This window comes from Pelodiscus sinensis, chromosome 3 (genome assembly GCF_052426305.1).
Source record: "Pelodiscus sinensis isolate ZL-2025 chromosome 3, ASM5242630v1, whole genome shotgun sequence".
In the NCBI taxonomy this organism is placed as follows: domain Eukaryota; kingdom Metazoa; phylum Chordata; order Testudines; family Trionychidae; genus Pelodiscus; species Pelodiscus sinensis.
In genome coordinates, this window is record NC_143054.1 from 149,061,379 (window position 1) to 149,075,874 (window position 14,496).

At 44.6% G+C, this 14,496-nt stretch overlaps 1 protein-coding gene across 8 annotated transcripts in view; it reads right to left on the reverse strand.

Annotated features, from left to right (window-relative positions):
- LPGAT1 (lysophosphatidylglycerol acyltransferase 1) overlaps positions 1–14,496 on the reverse strand; it is a 249,199-nt gene that overhangs the window by 192,997 nt on the left and 41,706 nt on the right. For 7 of the 8 annotated variants that reach the window (XM_075925141.2, XM_075925145.2, XM_075925139.2 and 4 more), the window contains exon 4: positions 1,660–1,778. In XM_075925141.2, the coding sequence (XP_075781256.2) occupies positions 1,660–1,778 (119 nt within the window). Of the gene's footprint in view, positions 1–1,659; positions 1,779–3,097; positions 3,662–14,496 lie in introns of those variants that run through there. The other variant, XM_089777435.1, reaches the window with a different exon arrangement.

A 14,496-nucleotide genomic window follows, 5' to 3' on the forward strand; every position in this document is an offset into this window, starting at 1 on the left:
CATACGAATTCCTGTTCTCAATTTCACGTGACATTGTAAATAAGCAGCAAGCAGCATAATCTCTCACGCATGTGAACATACTTGTTTGTCTGAGTGATTGGCTCAAGAAGAATAGGACTGAGTGTACTTGTAGGTTTTACGCTCTTATTTTTTAGCACAGTTATTTTTGTACATAATTCTACATTTGTAAGTTCAACTTCAATGATAAAGAAATTGTTCTATAGTAGTTGTAATGGGGGATTGAAAAGCACTATTTCTTTTGTTTTTTATAGTACAAATATTTGAAATAAAAAAAATAAATGAGCCCTGAACACTTTGTATTCTGTGCTGGAACAGAAATCAATACATTTGAAAAAGTAGAAAACATCCAAAAATATGTAAATGGTATTCTTTTAACAGCACAATCAATAATGATTAATACTCCCCCCGCCCACCCCCAACAACAACAAAAAACCACCAGTAAGAATGGCTCAGTGTCAGGAGTTCCTGTGAAGACACAAGCTGTGCAGAGATTGTGGGGAAGACTGCAAGCCTCCCCACTTTCTTTCATTGTGAAAGCTTCATTGGAGTGACAGGGACAGAAGAGTATGTAGAGTGGAGTCAAATTTTCAGAGCAGTCCCCCTGAAATTGCTATGTACATCTCCTTTCCTTCCTAGCCTATCCAAGCACGGCACTCTCTCCTGCTTACCCCTCTGACTACTCCTTCCTCATAGGACTCCCCACATCATGGTCACCAACATCTGAGCCATATGGACTTTTATAAACTCTAGATAGCACATACGCACATGAAAACTTCGTGATGACAACTATTACTAACAAAACGCCTAAAACTAGAACAAAGGTACCAGTCCTTGCCAACTCAAACCTATTAAGCCTAATTTAGAGAAAAAGCCAAACAATTTTGACAAAACAGGAACAATAAAATAGCCACACGATCACTTTCAATTTTTGAACTCTCTTCTCTCTAAAATTCCTCATTCATTTTGTTTTACACTTTTGAATTCTCTCCTGGCATAAAATCCATATATAGGAAATTTCACAGGTATTGGTATAGTTTGCAATGAAAGAGAAAAAGAAAAGTCATGTTTATGATGGACTATTTGTTTCAATATTAGTTAAGGAAACTTGCCTCTTTACAATTCACCTAGGCCACAAACATTTTCTTGTAATGCACTTCTAAAATAGTCTATATTTTAAAGAACGCCTCAGAAATCTGCTCTTAACTACTGGCTGCAACTAGGGTTGCTAGGTGTCCGGTTTTGAACCGGACAGTCCAGTATTTGAGCGTTCTGTTCGGGAAACAAATTGAGAAAATATAAGTGAGAAAATAGAAATGTCCGGTATTTTCTAAGTAAGATGTAATGTAGATTGTGGTGTAATGTCAAGTGTGTCCGGTATATTTGCTGAAACCATCTGGCAACCCTAGCTGTAACAAAAAACAAACAAACCCCTAATACATGGTTGGGTGGGATTTTGTTGTTTTTTGGGATTGGGTAGAGAAAACATCTTGGGAAAGGATAGACATCTTGGTTGAGTGTGCATTGTGTGAAGTACTTCTTTTATTTTAAACCTGCTGCCTGCCTATCAATTTCATTGTTACATATACCTCAATAACTATTGCATACACAGAGTATACCCATTCCCTGGTGATAGCCTACCGTGCCTTTATCCTGAAGGCACATCATTAGTGTGCAGACATCTCCTGTTGCTTGATGGTTCACCAACATCATGGCTTCATCTTCTGAAACCACTTTAACATCATCTCCCCATTCGACTACTGTTAAAAGAAAAAAAAAGGGGGGGAGGGAGTAAAACTTTAAATCTGATCAAATTTTTAAAGCTATTAGTCTTACAAATAGAAATCAACATGCTGCATGCCAATTTACACTGGCACATAACACAGGACATACATTTGACATCACTATAAGAGAAAGACTTATTTGAGTTCACCTCTATCAATTAGTCCTACAGAAATTAACACCAAATCTTTACCATGATACCTCATGACAGACATCAGCAATGCCATTTCCCCAAGCAAAATAGGAATCCAGTTTGTATCTCTTAATCAACAAGCACTGTAAAAACAACTGAAATAATCTATAGAAACATGTAAATTAAGAGATTTATTGTGTACACATAAGTCACCATACACTTTTGGCCCATCTCTCAAGTTGAGCAGTTCCCCCTCATTAGATGCAGAAGTAGCCAAAAACATCACATTTTATTCCCCCCCATATGTTTCTTAAGAATAAACATGGAGGTGAATCTCTTCTGGTTTAACAAAAACCCTGTAAACTTAACTTTAAACTCCATAAGCTTAGCTACAGTTTTTCCAAACTTAACAAAATTATTAATAGGAGAGAAAGTATGGGTTCAAAGAACGAGTTGCTCAAAGAACAGGAACTGTTAGTCACTATTTAGTATAACTGAGACTAAACATTTATGAGGCAAGAGTGGTTACAGGATGTTTACCAGCAGCTATGGTATCCAAAATGTAAAAGAACAAGCAAATGCTACCAAAAGAGATCAGAAGGCATACATCAACATTATTGACTGGGTGGTCAAAATGTGACTAAACTCAAATCAAAGAGATGACTTCCTACAGGAAAAGAGAGGTTGGAATTTTGGTAAAAACTTATTTCAAAAGGACAGACATTTAAATGCACACATCTGTTGCCTGACCAACAAAAGACTCGATTGAGTAGAATCCTTCCTGAGCTGAAAGGATGGTCACTTAGAAAAATGAAAGGGCCACAAGAGTGAAAAGGCAGTAAAGAAGTTATATTGCATTCAAAAGGAAAATACTGGATATGGTGGTTGTTTTGCCATTTTATCCACTCTCTCATGAAGTTCTTACTTGGCTGACAAACATACCAGTTTTGACATCACTATAAGAGAAAGACTTATTTGAGTTCACCTCTATCACTTAGTCCTACAGAAATTAACACCAAATCTTTACCATGACACCTCATGACAGACATCAGCAACAGCTCTCAGCCAGTCACAGAAGGGGTCACCACACAGTAAACTGCACTCTTACTACTCTCCCTAACCTACCGTCTGTACTGTAACTAAGCACAGCAATGGGACACTCACTGAAGACAGGAAGCAATACACTGACAGCTTCCAGGATGGCAGACCGTGGTACCGGAGGTGGGTCTTGGTCCTGTTCTTTAAGTGTTTGCGTATGTCCATTCCAGTTAGATGTGTGCGTTCTCAGATCCTGCTGTGATGAGGAGGGCTGAGGTCTCAGAACCACCTCCAGGAGAAGCTGTTTCAAAACTCCCACTCTTTCTTATTTCTGGGAAGAAACCCTATGTAAATCTTGCACCAGTGCGGCTGATTCACCTCCCTCAGATGTGAGGTTAGAGCTGCGAGGCCCACCTATTGGCATAAATTTGTGACAAGCTTTGCAGGGTTTAAATCTTTGAATCAAGCCATGCCCCAAGGGTAGGGGGAACAGGAAGGCTGGGGTGGGGAAACCCTTCAGCTCCTATACACTAAGTAATTATAAGCTATTAAAACTATGAAAATTAGGTTGAGTAGGGATATAAAAAAAAATCTTTTAAAAATGTAACTATTTAACCACTAAAAATCCTAGTTGTTACACGGTTACACACTTTGGCTGTGTCTAGCATCCCTTTTCCGGAAAGGGGTGCCAATGTAATGAGACACTTCGGAATTGCAAATGCCGTGGGGGATTTAAATATCCCCCGCGGCATTTGCATAAACACGGCTGCCGCTTTTTTCCGGCTCGGGGTTTTGCCGGAGAAAAGCGCCAGTCTAGACGGGATCTTGCGGAAAATAAGCCCTTTTCCAGAAGATCCCTTTCAAGGAGGAATAAGGGATCTTCCGGAAAAGGGCTTATTTTCCACAAGATCCCGTCTAGACTGGCACTTTTCTCCGGCAAAACCCCGAGCCGGAAAAAAGCAGCAGCCGTGTTCATGCAAATGCCGTGGGGGATATTTAAATCCCCCCGCGGCATTTGCAATTCCGAAGTGTCTCATTAGCATCCCTTTTCCGGAAAGGGGTGCCAATGTAGACACAGCCATTGTGGGGCTCTACAGTTTAAAGCTTAAATGAAAATCTTTGTATGTAGAACCATCAGCAAAGCTGATTCCCCAGGAGCAGGGCCAGCAGGCTTCACTGTGGGCTCTTTTATTCTGCAGAGCCTGTAGAAAAGCCTCCCTGGGAAGCTGGGCAGCAGGGACTGCTGGCCCCACTCCTGGGGAGGCTTCACTGCCGCAGCAAAGCTGGTTCCCGGGAAGCTAGCGTGTAGCCTGCAGGGGGGGAAGGGGGCAGGCTGGACCCACTACAGTGGAACCCACAACAACCACAGTGGGCCCCACAAGGCTGGAGCAGCCCCCGCCTCTGGCGGGCAGGGAGCTGTTTCAGCCCCTACCAGTTAATTAGAGCCTATCCATTAACCTTTACATCCCTAACACGGAGCTACAGAACAACGAGGGGAACACTAGAAAACCAAGCCACCACAGTTCCAATGACCGTCACAGGCAGTAAGAAGGAACTGAGGAAATGCCAGGTTGGAGAAGTCATAAATCAAGCACCATTCAATGGGGCTTCACAGCTGACCTGACCGGTGCTGGTAGGGGAAACAGCTGTCCAATTACCATGCATGCAGCACACACAAACCTAACTTGAATCAACATGAGCAGTACTTGAAGAAACTCTGTCCAAGGGCTTGATCCTACGCCACTCAAGTCTATAGGAAGTCAAGTCTATTTCCTATTGACTGGAATAGAAGCAGGATAAAGCCCTAAACCAGGGGTGGGGAATCTCAGGCCCAGGGGGCTGGATGTGGCCTCCGGCATGCTTGGATCCAGCCCCTGAGGCTCAGGACTCTCCCCCATCATTGGGGAGACTGCACTGGCATTCGAGTCCTCCCACCACCCCACCATGGGGCTGGAGCACACAAAATCTACTAGCCTGCACTCCCCCCCCCCCCCCAGGCTCTGGCGTGCCAAGGGAATGTGGGGAGTATCTTTCTCTCTCAGCTAGGGACCACAATACTGAGGGTTGTTTTTTGTTTTTCTTGCTTCTCACTTGTCGATGGTTTTTTCTGTGGGTCAGCAACCCCCAATCCAAAAAAGTTTCTCCAGCCTTGCCCTAAACCCATAAGTAAGACTAAGATTTTCTTCAAAGATATTTTTAGTAAAAGTGATGGACAGGTCACAGATAATGAAGAAAAAAAATCATAGTTAAGCGGTGACCTGTCCCTGACATTCACTAACAATGCCCATCACAAAATGGGAAGCTGCTAGGCAGCTACAAGGGGCTGGCTGGGAGCTCAGCTGGGCTATGTAGGGTCTCCCGCCACCCATGGAGGCTCAGAATTCCAAGGTATCCTTCGGCTCAGAATTACAGGGATCCCCACAGCGCTCATGGCAGCTCCCAACCACCTGTGAACGTAAGTCATGGAGGTCTATGGAAGTCACAGATTCCTTGACTTTCCATGACCTCTGGGATAAAAAACTGTGGCCTTTCCCATAAGCACTGAGCTTCAGGCAGCTTTTGAGGCCTCTCTGCAGCTCCTTCTGCAGGACATTATGCCTTTATCATCTGAAACCTAATTATCTCAGCAGTAAGTGGGGACCTGGCCCCGTTTCAATTAAATGAGATTTCATTATACTAATTTACAGATAGCAATTTTGAAGTCATGGTGAATTTAGTGCTGACAAAACTTGCCAGATTAAGTCTTTTGGATACTGAAATCTTCTACCCACCAAAAATACACACACTATATGGTTAGAAGCAGAAAAGGCTTTTTTACCTAGAGATACCTCAATTCTGACCTGGAAGGACCATATCAGGAAGTGGAAGGATAGTTAAGCCTCCATGTGCATAATCTCAAAGCTCCAAAATCAAATTCTGGATCACAGAGTTTTGGATCAGGATCTGAAAGAAAAACTAGTATATACAACTGTAGGGAAGCAATCCTCAAGAGAAGAAATGAAGCCTCAGAGACAGCATGCCAGTAAGAAAAGGAGTAAGTATGGGAAAGAGAAGTAAATCTAAGGCTTTGTCTAAACAGTTTAGTGCAACATGGCCATGACATTAAAAGTAATTTAGACTCCATGTGTCGGCAAAATACTCCATTCCCATCCAAGAGAAGTTTCCAGATCATAGGCCCTGGTTCTTATGGGGGACTTTAATCACCCTGACATCTGTTGGGAAACCAATACGGCAGTACACAGACAATCCAGGAAGTTTTTGGAGAATGTTGGGGATAACTTCTTGGTACAAGTGCTGAAGGATACTACCAGAGGCTGTGCACAGCTTGATCTTCTGCTCACAAACAGGGAGGAGCTAATAGGGAAAGTAGAGGTGGGTGACAACCTGGGAAGCAGTGATCCTGAGATGGTAGATTTCAGGATCCTGACCAAAGGAAGAGAAGAGAGTAGTAAAATACACACCTTGAACTTCAGAAAAGATGACTTTGACTCCCTCAGACACCTGATAGGCAGAACCCCCAGGATGCTAACATGAAGGGGAAAGGAGTCCAGGAGAGCTGGCAGTATTTTAAAGAAGGCACAGAAAGAAACCATTCCAATGCGTAGCAAGAAAAGCAAATATGGTAGGAGACCGGATTGGCTCGCCAGGGAAATCCTTGGTCAACTTAAGCACAAAAAGGGAGCTTACAAAAAGTGGAAACTTGGACAGATGACTAGGGAGGGGTATAAATGTATAGCTCGAAAATGCAGGAGAGTTATCAGGAAGGCGAAAGCGCAATTGGAATTGCGACTCGCAAGGGATGTAAAGGATAACAAGAAAGGTTTCTACAGGCATGTTAGTAAGAAGGAGGTGATCAGAGAGAGAGTGTGGGGCCCCTACTGGATGAGGACGGTAACCTAGTGACATATGATGTGGGGAAAGCTGAAGCACTTAATGCTTTCTTTGCCTCGGTCTTCACGGACAAGGTCAGCTCCCAGACTAATGCGATAAGTGACACAATATGGGATGAAAGTTGACAGCCCTTGGTGGGTAAAGAACAGGTTAGGAACTTAGAAAAGCTAAGAGTACATAAATCCATGGGTCTGGACTTAAGATATCCGAGGGTACTGAGGGAGTTGGCAAATGTCATTGAGGTTCTTTTGGCCATTATCTTGGAAAAGTTGTGGAGATCGCGAGAGATCCCTGATGATTGGAAAAAGGCAAATGTAGTGCCTGTAGGTCGGTAGGCCTCCCGGAGGGGTTCCGCCTCCTCCGGCTAAGTGGGCGGCCAGTCCGCCCCACTGCACAACCCTTTAAAATAGTCCTCAAACCAAAAGTCCACAGCCTGGACTTGCTTAAGGGCAGGATGGAAAGCAAGTAGTTCAAGGGCCCGGCCTTGCTTCAGGTACAGGCCACTGGGGAAGAAGTTCAATATAGTCCTGAGGCCCAGGTTCAGGGCAGGGCAGGGCAGTAGCACTAGTCCTGCCACTTTAAGGGGCCAAGGCCTGATCCCAGGCTCGGCAACACCAAACACAGTTAATAGGCAGGGCCCTGGAATAGGGCGGGGCAACGAACACAGTTTAAGACAGCAGTTCAAAGGGGAGCAGCCAAACCCTGGTTCAGGGAGGAGAGCCAGTAGTTCACCTGCAGTGGTGGTAAGGGGGAGACTGCCACCTACCAGGTGGCAAGCGGGGGGGGAGGGGAGGCGCGCAAGCCCACCCACTCCACTGTGCCACGGCCCAGGATTCAGCAGGACAGCTGCCGCTGGCTCAGCGCGGGCTCCAGCCCACAACGCACTGGCCTAGAACTATCCCCTGGACCACTTCCTATCTCCCCCTCAGCAGGTATCTGTATCTCAGGCAGGTCACTAGAGGAGTTGAGGATGGTCTCTTCCAGCAGGATTCTCAGTGGCCCGCTCCAGGCCTCTGCCATTTCCAGGTCCTCCGGCTCCAGCTGGTGGGCTGGCTGTAGCAGGCAGGGGTGTTTAGGATGGTCCTCCGGGTGAGGCTCATCCGGCAGCTCTAGCAGACTCAGGATTCTGGGGTACAGGTTGGCACCGGGGTTCAGGCAGGTCCTGCAGATCGATCAGGTCCTCCGGGTGAGCCCTGGCAGGCCCAGTCCACTCCCCAGTCTCCCCAGCCGGGAGCATTGGGCAGGCTTCAGGTTCCTTTGACTCATGGTGTTCAGGGTAGGCCTCTGAGGCAGAGGCTATGGGAGGCCCGAGCCAGGCCTCGGCCTCTGGGGCTGTGGGATGCCTGAACCAGGTCTCCACCTCTGAGGTGGAGAACTCCGGGCCGGCCTCTCTCTCCCATGGAGGCTGGGCCCAGACTGAGCTCTCAGCCTGGCTCTTTATAGTCCTAGACCCACCCACTGACTTCCAGTCAGATAATGGGGAGGGGGTAGGTTGTGCCCAAAATGGCTCCCAGAGGGGTTCCTCCACCTCAGAGGGCGGCCAGTCCACCCCACTACAGTGCCCATCTTTAAGAAAGGATGGAAGGACGATCCAGGGAACTATAGGCTGGTCTGTCTTACCTCATTTCCTGGAAAAATCATGGAGGGGATCCTCATTGGAAGAGGAGAAGGTGATCAGGAACAGTCAGCATGGATTCATGAAGAGCGAGTCGTGCCTGACCAATCTGATTAGCTTCTATGATGAGGTAACTGGATCTGTGGATACGGGGAAGTCAGTGGATGTACAGTTGATTTAATGGGGATATACCTTGACTTTAGCAAGGCTTTTGATATGGTCTCCCACAATATTCTTGCCAGCAAGTTAAGGGAATGTGGATTGGATACATGGATGGTAAGATGGATTGAAAGCTGGCTGGAACCTCAGGCCCAGAGGGTAGTGATCAACAGCTCGATGTCAGGATGGCGGTCGGTTTCTAGCAGAGTGCCTCAAGGATTGGTTCTGGGACCAGTTTTGTTCAATATCTTTATTAATGACCTGGATGAGGGGATGGATTGCACCCTCAGCAAGTTTGCGGATGACACTAAGCTAGGGGGAGAAGTAAACAAGCAGGAGGGCAGGGATAGAGTCCAGAGTGACTTAGACAAATTGGAGGACTAGGCCACAAGAACTCCAGTGAGGTTCAGCAAGGACAATTGTAGAGTCCTGCACTTGGGACAGAAGAATCCGAAGCATTGTTCCAGGCTGGGGACTGACTGGCTAAGTAGCAGTTCTGTAGAAAAGGACCTGGGGATTACAATGGATGAGAATCTGGGCTCCCAATTATAGGAATGATGTGGATGCTTTGGAGAGGGTCCAGCAGAGGGCAACCAAAATGATTAGGGGGCTGGAGCATCTGACCTACAAGGAGAGGCTGAGGGAATTGGGTCTATTTAGTCTGCAGAAGAGAAGAGTGAGGGGGGATTTGATAGCAGCCTTCAACTTCCTGAAGGGAGGTTCCAAAGAGGATGGAGAGAGGGTGTTCATAGTAGTAACGGATGGCAGAACAAGGAGCAATGGTCTCAAGTTGTGGTGGGAAAGGTCCAGGTTGGATATTAGGAAAAACTATTTCACTAGGAGGGTGGTGAAGCACAGGAATGGGTTACCTAGGGAAGTAGTGGAGTATCTATCCCTAGAGGTGTTTAAGTCCCGGCTTGACAAAGCCCTGGCTGGGTTGATTTAATGGGGATTGGTCCTGCCTTGGGCAGGGGACTGGACTTGATGGCCTTCTAAGGTCTCTTCCATCTCTATGCAAGTTAAGGCAAGCACACATTCTTTTACCAAGGACAGACTTGTTTGCCAACCTTAGTTTAGGCAGGGCTGTGGGATTTGGAACATGTGCTAAGTAGGGATGTAAAATCCCATTTATTTGGTTAACCAGTTAAATGTGAAATTAACTAATTAAAGCTGGAACAGCTTCCCACCACAGGCAGAGGCTGCTCCAGTTCATCTTCAAGAACTCTAGTGGATTAGCATACTAGCTGGAGCAGCCCATGCCTGCAAGCCTCTTCCAGGCTCACCTCAGGCAGGGGTGATCCTGGCAATTACAGACTAGTGAGTCTAATGTTAGTACTGGGCAAATTAGCTGAAACTATAGTAAATAACAGAACTGTCAGACACACCATTTGTTGGGAAAATGTCAACGTGGTTTCTGCAAAGGGAACTCATGCCTTACTAATCCACTAGAGTTCTTAAAGGTATCCACAAGCATGTGGACAAGGGGGATCCAGTGGATAGTTCTCTGATAACATCCCCTCAATCTGCAGCAGTACTCAAAAAAGCAAACAGAATGTTAGGAATCATTTAAAAAGGCACAGAGAATATCTTATTGCCTCTGTATAAGCCCCATCTTGAATACTGCATACAAATGTGGTCACCTCATCTCAAAAAAATATACAGGCAGTCCCAGGGTTACGTACAAGATAGGGACTATAGGTTTGTTCTTAAGTTGAATTTGTACGTAGCTCGGAACTGGTTCCAGATTCAGCCGCTGCTGCTGAAACTGACCAGGGGCTGACTACAGGAAGCCCGACGCAGAGTTGCTCTGCCCCCAGCTTCCTGGAATCAGCCACTGATCAGCTTCAACAGCGGCTGAATCTGGAGCCTGGGACAGAACAGCTGGGGGGGCTGCCGGGTAGGTCCCCCCAGGACCAACCCGGCAGCACCCCAGCTGATCTACCCCAGGCGTCCACAACAAAAGCCTGGTCTGCTGGTGGGGGAGGGGCGCGCACTAGCTGCGCTCCCCCCCCCCAGCAGACCAGGGACACCCGGAGCAGCTTTTCTTGCCCTGGAGGACGCAGTGGCGGGACCACCGCGCATCTGGGTGGTCCTGCCGCCCGTGAGTTCCGGGGCGAGAAAAGCCCTGTTCGTAAGTGCAGATCCGACATAAGTCGGATTCACGTAACTTGGGGACTGACTGCCTGTATCTTGGCATTAGAAAAAGTTCAGAAAAGGGCAAAAAAAATTATTAGGGATTTGGAACAGCTGCCATGTGAAGAGAGCTTAAAAAGCCTGGGACTTTTGATCTTAGAAAATAGAAGACTAAGGGGAGATATTATAGGGGTCTATAAAATCATGAGTGGTGTAGAGAAAGTGAATAAGAAAAAAGTAAGAACTAAAGGGTCACCAAATGAAATAGATAGGTAGGAGGTTTAAAAACAAACAAAAGGAAGTACTTCTTCATGCAACACAGAGTCAACCTCTGGAACTCCTTGCCAGAGAATGTTGCGAAGACCGGGACTTTACCAGGGTTCAAAAAAGAACAAGCATCAGTTCTCTAAAAATATCTGCTCAATGTGCAGCAGCAGTCAAAAAAGCTACCAATGATGGGAACCATTAGGAAACGCATATAATAGAAAATATCAAATGTGATATTACAAATATCACATATAATAGAAATATCAAATGTTCTATACAAATCCACAGTACACCCACACTTTGAATACTGACTGCATGTAGTTCTGGTATCTCCATCTCAAAAATGATATAGTGAAGTTGGAAAAGGTTCAAAGAAGGGCAATGAAAATGATTATGGAATAGTTGGGTATAGAACAGCTTCCATAGGAGGAGAAATTAAGAGGACTAGGATTGTACGTTTTAGAAAAAAAGTCATGAATGGAAGGAGAGTAGAGAATAAGATAGAGGTTCCACAAAATTTGTTATAGACAACTCAAAAGGGAAGTGTTATTTACCTCTTCACACAAAACGTAAGAACTAAGTGTTACCCAATGACACAATGCAGTCAACTTGTAGAAATCATAGCCTTCACAACATTTCCTGGCTAAGAGTAACTGGGTCCAAAAACTAAAAGGAATTAATAAGTTCATGGAGGATAGATCCATTAATGGCTATTAGCCAACATGGTCAGGGATGCAACCCCACACTCCGGGTGTCCCTAAGCCTCTGACAGCCAGAAACCTGGACTGGGTGACAGGGGATGAATTGCTTGCCCTATTCTGTTCACTCACTCTGAAGTATGTGCACCAGCCACTGACAGAAGACAGGATACTGAGCTAGATGGACAATTGGTCTGGCCCCGTATGGCAATTCTTATACAAAATACTTGGAACCCTCTATTTTAATAGGCCAACTTTCAAAATTTGATAGTATTAGTAATGTTATAGGACACCTCTGTAAAAAGTCTTTGAAATCTATAGATGCAAAAGTATTTTAGCTACAATTTTCACGTGACACGTATGGTACAGAGGTTCAGTGGCTTGGAACTATGGCCTAGTGAACTGGGCATGGACTGAAAAAAGTTGAGTTCTAGTCTTGATTCTGCCAAGTATTCTTTACACTTTTTGCCAATATTTATAGTAACAGTGAGGTCACACACGTCAACACAGCTTGACAGTGAACATGCTTATCTTCCTCAGGTACATCTTGCATAAAACAGGATGCTACAAAACCCTTTTTTAAACTTAGCAGAACATCTCATGCCTAAAACTTAACTGATGATCAATCCACAGCATTTGATATTTTTAAAACTGTTTTCATTTACCTACTTAAAATAGCCAAAGATGTACAGAAAAAAGGCAAACAAACAAAGGCAACAAAAATTATTGAAAAAATATATTCTACATCATGGGTGAAGAAATTTGGGGAGGGGGGGAAGGAGAGCAAAGCAACTCAACCCACCCCCCAAGTTTTTTGTTTTTCGGCCTCACTCAGTGCCTTTTTTGGGGGGGAGAGGGGCTCCACAAGTTTTGCTGGGGATGGAGGACATGAGCGTTTCTCAAAAATCAAAAAGAGGGCATGATGCCGAAAAGATTGAGAACCACTCACTGCTCTACGTGGTCAAGAGGAAGTATTTAGTCATCTGAGATGGGCAGTACATGAGCAATAATAATTATTTCTCTTTAAGGGTTCTCTCTTATTACTCTCTATACTGCACTGTTTATTTAGATATAACTAGTATTATTTCAAAATAACAACGTGAGCATCTACACAGCCATTCCATTATTTCAAAATAACTTCAAAACAGAAGGCTTATTCTGAAATCTGTAAATCTCATTCTACAAGAAATAATGCCTATTCCAAAACAGCTATTTTGAAATGAGGTACATGTTGATGCTCCACTGCTGCTATTTCAAAATAGCCCCTCCCCAGGGCAATCCTAAATTACTTCTCCTCAGTGTCTCCTGAGGCTCTGAATCAGGACAGCACGTCTAACATCAGGGAAGCCTGCCTTGTACTAAATTTTGAGGCTTCCCTGCAGTGTAGATGTGCTATTTCAAAATAAGCTATTTCTGAATAACTATTCCAGAATAGCTTATTTTGAAATAGCCATGCAGTGTAGATGTACCCTAGGTCTGCAAGTGCAACCATGACTGCCAAACACCAAAGATGAAATCCTGGCCTCATCAAAATCAAAAAGAATATTGCCATTGACTTTGGGGCCAGGGTTTCACACCAAAAGTATTTTCCCTTTCCAACAACTGGAACACAACCAACCCATACTGTCCAAGAGCCAGCCTATACTGTCCAAAAACTAAGCCTGAGCACATTAGCCTAATATATTTTGCTTGGTCAGTTTGTATTTAAACTCTAAAACTACATAAAACCAAAACATTGATGAGGCAAGCAATCATGGCCCTAGACACTTAAAGAATAATCTTAATACACATTAGTGATTATAATGGGTAGATGCATGGACACGCTCATTTGGCTACCAGAATCTAGTATCAGGTCACTCATTACTTTAATGTGAAAGATTCAGATAAAGGCCTACAAGAGATGCTAAGTGCAGCTCTCAGCTCATTCTTGACTTACACGGATTATAAGACTCACTCAGTGAAGCAGCAAGCTTGCCAGAGCGCACACTGCCCTCCCCATTGACATGAATACAAGATGCAAAAATTACCCAGAGAAGCATTACCATATCCATCAAGTGATGTGGTAACATTCCCAATGCCCCAAGATGCCAGTAGTTTAGTTATGGCCTAAACAGGCAAGGAAAAAATAATCATGTTCATAAACACAAAAGCATTGCTGGGACAGTCTCAGAAATTTCTTCCAAAAGGGGAAGGGATTAAAAGAAATTACAGGAGAGTCCAATTTAAAATCTGCAGCATATTTTGTGAAATGAAATATATTAGAATGAAAGGGTCAGTTAATTAAATGAAATTAACTACATTAAGCAAAATAAAGACTAAATTTAGGAAAGTTGTGTGTCCAGGAGCAGTTTTCCAGTATCTGCAAAAACAAGATAGCTACTTTAGTAAAAAAGGAAATACATCACTTAGAGGAACATCAATCTCACTGATCAGATCAGTTCATATTGGAGAAGGCAGATAGCCCACACCCCTAGGGTACGTCTAGACTACATGCCTTTGTCGCCAGAGGTATGTAGATTAGGCTACTAGGCATAGGAAAATGAAGCGGTGATTTAAATAATCGCCGCTTCATTTAAATTTACATGGCTGCCGCACTGAGCCGATCAGCTGGGTGTCGACCACCCAGGTATGCCTCATCCCAGGTTGACAAATGCCTTTGATGTTGACACCCCTGCGTCCAGACTACCGCACTGGGCCAACAAACAGCTGATCGGCTCAGTGCAGCAGCCATGTAAATTTAAATGAAGCGGCGATTATTTAAA